The sequence below is a fragment of the Tiliqua scincoides genome, chromosome 2 (genome assembly GCF_035046505.1).
Source record: "Tiliqua scincoides isolate rTilSci1 chromosome 2, rTilSci1.hap2, whole genome shotgun sequence".
In the NCBI taxonomy this organism is placed as follows: domain Eukaryota; kingdom Metazoa; phylum Chordata; class Lepidosauria; order Squamata; family Scincidae; genus Tiliqua; species Tiliqua scincoides.
The window spans coordinates 96,477,069-96,483,410 of NC_089822.1; the positions used below are offsets into that span (position 1 = coordinate 96,477,069).

Genomic DNA, 6,342 nt, shown 5'->3' on the forward strand with positions numbered 1-6,342 from the left:
TCAGCGCGCAGGGGGGCGGGACTCAAAGTAGACCCAGATGAGCGGACACCCTCCACGTGACCCCCTCCCTCCCTCCTGCGCGCGCTGAAGAGGCGTTGTGGCCAATCCGCACGCATTCCATGCCTCTCCCCTCCCTCCCTCCGCTGACCAGCCCTCCATAGTCCACTGTGCCTGCAGGCCATGCTGGGGGGAAGGAGAGGGGGTGTGGTTTAAGGCTGGACTGGCAGGGAGTTCAGGCGGCAGTCCTGCACACTTTCCTGGGAGTGAGCCCCATTGACTTTCATGGGACTTCCTTCGGAGTAGACATGCATAGGGCTGGACTCTAAGGCTGCAGCCCTCTCTGCAATTTCCTGGGAGTAAGCCCCATTGACTAGGATGGGGCTTACTTCTGAGTAGACATGCATGGGTTGGGGCTCTGAGGCTGCAATCCCATCCACACTTTCCTGGGGGTAAGCCCCATTGACTACAATGGGACTTACTTCTGAGTAGACAGGGATAGGCTTGTGCTCTCAGGCACTTCAGCTTTGAAACAGGGCACAAATTATTTTTTCTTAATACAGATTTCTTAATACATTCAATCCTGTGAATGCCTGAGACCCATTGAACTCAATGGAAATTCAGGTTTGCTTTCAATTACATTTGTAGATAGGATTGTTCTGCATATTGGCTGAAGGTGAGGTTAGAAAAGTGGTTCAATTATTAACTGGCAGTCCTATATAATAAGACTTGCTATTGAATTTAACGGGGCTTGCTTTTGGAGTAGATATGCAGTACGTAAAATAGCACTGTTAATCCATCATAGCAAAATTGTGTTCTTTCCTTTTATGGATCTGCTCCTCAATATCTGTCTAGTGTGGCTGTTGCTCGCTTCAGCTGATAACACCTTTCCTGGAAAAGAAAAACCCTGTCTTTGTTACACATGCCCTGAACCTTCCCATTTAGGGGCCCAGTCCTAACTGAGCCTAGCACCGGCGCTGGGTGTTGTGAAAGTAACGTAAAGTACATTTACAGCGCCAGCTCAGTGCCAGTCAGCACTGAGCTCAACAAAAGCACAATAAGGGCTCTGGGTGGCATTGGGGGCAGGGGGAGGCATTCCGGGGTGGGGGGAGGAACTGGGGCAGGAACGGGGTAGGACCAGCAGAGCCCACATCCTATGCTCCATATCAGGCTGAAAAACCCAACATGGAGCTCCTCCAATCTGTGCCAGCAAAATAGCTGGTGCAGAATAGAGGAGATCCACTGTGGCCCCTGCGCCCTTACTTGAGGGAAGGGGACAAAAGTCCTGTTCCCCCCAGGAGGCCTCCAGCAGTGCCACTGGATGCAGTAGTAGCTATTTCGGTGCCCCTGCACCGGATGGAGCCGTGAGAGATAGGATTGGTCTGCCTGTCACTGAAATAAGGCCTATATCGGGCTTCTCTTGAAGTGAATTTAGAAACATCAGTTGCCCCAAAATGCAGCTTTTAAAAAATTCTTTTCTGACCTTGTGCACTCAGAATCTAAAAACAAACACAAAAAAGACACCAGCAAACAACCTCCAAAAACGACACTGTGTGGTGGCGAATAAAGACACGAGCTGGTGTGATGCTGGTGCCAGGCTGCTGGGGGCTCTGAAGTCAAGCCCTGCACTGGGTCCCTACAGCCCCCCTGCCTCCCACAGGATGGCATATATTTGATTGACAGGTCTCCTAGGCCACTGTGCCTTTAAAAGTTGGGTGGCAAGCAGAAACATCTCCAGTGAAGCTTTCTCTGACAAGGAGATAGTGATGGAAACTTCCCTGGGTGAAGAGCTGAACACGGCTCAGGATACATGGAGTTTTTAGCACTGCAATTAATCTGCCTTGGCACATGCAATTTTATTTGGCTTTCTATTAATGGGTGCTGTTATTGGTCTCTTATTTTAGGGTGGGTCACTCCAACAGAAAGTCCTGGAAAGTCCTTTTACTATCTGTTCTGAATGCAATTATGGCCAGGTGGGATATGTGGAGATAATCTACTCACGTGTGCTGTCTTTCAGGTTGTCATCTTGTTCAGGCAGAAACTGGCCTAGAAAATATCACTGCCCTGTTCTCTGAGCCAGAAATCCCCTGTTATCTTAACAGCTCCCTGTTAGATTCCGTGTGCAACAGAATGAAGTGAGGGGGGCCTGAGGTGGTAGAATGGACTGCACCAGATTGCTGGTAAAGGATACCATTTGGGAACGCTTGCCTGTATTTTTGTATAAATTTTCAGCCTTACTGAAACCAGTTCCCTTATGTTTAAGCAAACTTAATAGCAACCCAGATGTCCACCTGATAAAGCCCTTGGAGGGGTTTAAATACCCTGAAACGACATGTTTGCAGCTAATTAGGTGGCTACATTTAATGAGATAATTTAATTAATTAGCTGGAAAAGGCCATACTCATTTAGTTCTCAGGCCCTTGTAATTATCTCCTCCAGGTGTCTGACCTTGAAATGGTGCCCATTACTTTCCAAAATGAGATAAGCAAACCCTTCCAGCTGCCCAGTCCTTGCTTGGGAACACCAACATGGCTTAGAAGATGCACACAATTAAGGGCTAAACAGTGCTCATCGTATGCTTCTACAAATTAATGACAATATATTCCCAATAGGCTTTTAACCCCTGAAGGGTCATTGAAAGGGGTATGTGGTACAGCACTAACTCCTTGAGATACAGTGGTCTCCCATGACATGCCAGTACAAGGTGATAAACTTCTGCTCCTGCAGGATACTGTTGAAAGCACTGGATCAGACCCAGGACAAGACAACAATCCTTCCTGTTAGTGTTGGCCAAAGTGCATAGTGAGCTTTCTCAGAGCCCTACAGGACTTCTCCGTAGCCAGCTTCAGTGAGGCAACAGTGTCTCTCACTTCCTCTTCCTTCTAAGGAAGTTGCCAACTCATCTCCTAACTGTGATTATACAATCGTAAAACTTTATCAGTTTAATATCCAAAGCTTGACTGTATTAAGGGGGATGGTGCCCAGGGTGGCCACTGTGGCCCACCATGTGGTAATAGCCCTGCACCTGACCTTCCCATGCACTCTTGAGTACCTTCCAGCTGGCTGGGAGCTGTCCAGTAGATGCTGCTACCAGGAAAGGGAAAGATCAACTCTGGAATGCCCATTCCCTCCTGTCTGGGGGTGAACTCATTCGCAAGAGTTCCCTCAGCTTGGGAGCCAGAGGAGCTCCTGGGGTCACTGACTTGGCCAACTGCATCAGTTGTACCCGCATCAGTTTGGAATTATCTGGAGGTAGAGGCTGCAGCTCTTAGCTCTGGTCAGAAACAGGCAGGAGACTTGTAAAAATAACTAGAGTTCATTAAGAAGGGCAAAGGTTGAAAAGGCAAAAATACTGCCTTGCAATAGTAGACACTTTCAAGATTATTGCATGTAAGCTGAGAAAAGCAAGAAGATGGAAAGATGAATGGAGCAACTGGACAAAGAGAGACCTGACAGTGGGAGAGACAAGTCAAGCCATGGCCAGTAGCATTAGTGGGAGCTACTCATTGAGATCTCCTAGCATGGAGCGGGTCAGAAGGTCCTGCCTTTTTCTGATACTGTACCATCATTGTACCAATGAGGTCCACTGAATCCTAAGTTGATTTGGCCAGGAGCTTGTCTAATTTCCTGTTGCAACCCCCCCCCCCAGGAAGATATCAGTGATGAAAGAAACACCCTCCACTTTCCATTAAAGCAGTATTTCTCAAATCTTGCCCTACAGCCCTGTATTTTTTTACTTAAATAGCAGCTCCTTGGAATGGATCGGGATTGTGACATCAGTGCACAGGGGGCCAGTGTTTAACTCTTTCCTGTGCACTACGGTCCCAGCAAGCCTCACACCCCAGAAGATGCTATTAGCCACAAAAGGGAAGCATCCATTGGAACCAGTGGAAGTGTCCATCCTGGGGCCAGTAGCACTTTCAGGGGCACCAAGTCCATTGGGGCTCTGGTGCACTGCGAAAGGGTTAAACATTCCCTCCCAACACTTCCCAGGCCCAATCCTGATCACTCCTCCCTGATGACTGTTATTTAAGTACAATAATAAACACAGCCCAAAGTACAGGTTTAAACACAACGTGCAGTTTGGCCTCAAGCTAATCTATTCAAAAGATAGGGCATGCTGATACTGACACTGTTCAATGTATTGCATCCACTTGGCAGTGTCCAGAACAGCTGTTTCTATCATCCCACCCTAGCAATGCTACTGCATCAAAATATGTAACAAAGAGACAAAAATAGATGCAACTTTGCTCTTTAACTGTCATCTGCAGTTCAGTTATTTTTTTATTGCTAGAAATTTTGTACCTTTTTGTCTTCCCAAATTAATTGACTACTGTTTTTTGGAGAATCTTGCATGGCAACTTAGCTGTACAACAAGCAGGACAATCCAGAGCTTCTGGAGGGTCGGCCAAAATCCTCCACTCCCCTGTGCTTTGATCTAACATGTATGCTTGTCGATTGATGGAATAGTCCCCTAGACGTTGATCGCCTGGACAAATGAGTCCACCACACACAAACACCTTGTTACTCCCAACAGAGCAGATGGCATGTGACAGATCCAAGCTATAGTTGTTTGGCAAAAGAGGCACCAGTCTGTTGGACGTCTTCATTTTAATCTTCTGCAGATTTATTTCCACGCTCTCCCTGTGGCTCTGGACACACAAGGTGTTCCCCTGATTGAGGGACAGCAAGGGCTTGTGGTTGAACTGGATGGGAAATGTGAGATACTGCACCACGTTTTTGGACTGAGTGTCAAAGCAATCCACTACACCCACTCGGGAGAAGCGCCCATTCACCAGGCATCTCCCTGTCACAATGTAAATAGTCTTGTCTTCCTTGGTGATCAGGGCAGTTGCATCCATAGGAATACTCATCTTCCCTGCAAGAACCCACTTCTCTTTCCCTTCCTCATACTTGTAGATACTTGAAATGTATTTTCTTGGAGCGGTGCTCCCTCCTACAGAGTACACTGCCCCCCCACAAGTTACCATGGTGTGGAAGACTAAACCTATTGGTAGATCTGGAAGTTTGATCCAGGAGTTGGTGTCCAGGTCAAACTTCCAGGCTGTCTTCAACCCAGAGATCTGCTCTGTTGTTCCTCCAGACACATAAATGTACTTCCCTAATGATGTTGCACTGAGAGCAGCTGCTTTGTAAGGCATCTCTGTGAGTTTCAGCCAGATGTTCTCTCCAGTGATGTAAGCAAAAACCCCATTGTTGAATTTACCCTTCTCTTTTTGTCCTCCTAAAACCACTACAGACTCCACTAGTGCTCCTTTCCTTTGGTAGAGCATCAGGCTTTGAGGACTTCCATGCTTACGATCATTCAAAACACTCTCTATCCGGGACAGGGGGCCAGCATGCTCTTCAAAGAGCAATGTTTCTTGGCACGCGGCAAGCAGTGTCTTATTGGAGATGGCTGTTAAATGTATGTAGCCAAAAAACTTCCTAAAAATCTTCTGTCTTTCAGTCCTTTTGTGCTTCACCCACTGAAGGAGAGCCAGGAAGGCCTGGTCCTCATCTTCCACATGGAGATTATCATCTCTAAGGAGCCTGCCAAAGATGTTGGAAGGGCAATACACAAGGTCTAGCATGCCCTCAGGACCTGCCCAGTAGTGGAAATGGTCCCTTATGCTCTCATAGGCTGCAGTGGCCACCTCTTTCATTTCATAGGAGTTGGCCAGAAGCATGTAGTAGAGACAGTTTTCCTTCTTGAGGGACCGGAGGAGGTAGTCCGAGCAGTGGCTTTTCAAAGTCAAGGAATTGAAGTACTTGGCTCCTTTCAGCAAGTCTTCCGCATTCTTATCTGAAATCACAACCTTCCCAGTATAGAAGTAGTCAAGCAACTGCTCCAACAAGGCTGCGCTCAAGAACTTGGCATCGATGATGATGTAGAGCTCATCGTCGGTTTTCATGTCATTGCTGACTATCAGATTCCTTATGTGGGAGGACACAGCTGCTAAGACATTGAGGTGGGCGTAATAGACTTTCTGATCCACACAGAGGGCGACATCGCAAAACTCTTTGTTCTTCCGCTGATTATTGAGAGCTTGCATCATAAAACTGTTGTGATTCTTTTCTGTAAACTGCATCCTCATTTTTGTAGCCAGGCTTGCTGGAATGAAGGAAGATGGTGGCAGCACAGAGGACTCTTTGTCTAGATGTTGAAAACTCCACACTGGGTACAGAGAAGTGATGCCTTCAGTATGACATCAAATAGTTGCCAGGTCACAATTACCTGTGACATGGGTTGAAAAGAGCCTTTTCAAATGACCTCTCTTATATTCAGACGGAAAATCTCTGCTTCACCAACACAAAAGAGAAAGAAGCACCATGAACCAAAGT

At 47.1% G+C, this 6,342-nt stretch overlaps 1 protein-coding gene across 1 annotated transcript; it reads right to left on the reverse strand.

Annotated features, from left to right (window-relative positions):
* Positions 1–4,319: 4,319 nt before the first annotated feature.
* On the reverse strand, positions 4,320–6,095 carry CCIN (calicin). The gene has a single exon (XM_066617828.1). The coding sequence runs from the start codon at positions 6,093–6,095 to the stop codon at positions 4,320–4,322; it is 1,776 nt and encodes a 591-aa protein (XP_066473925.1).
* Positions 6,096–6,342: the final 247 nt, after the last annotated feature.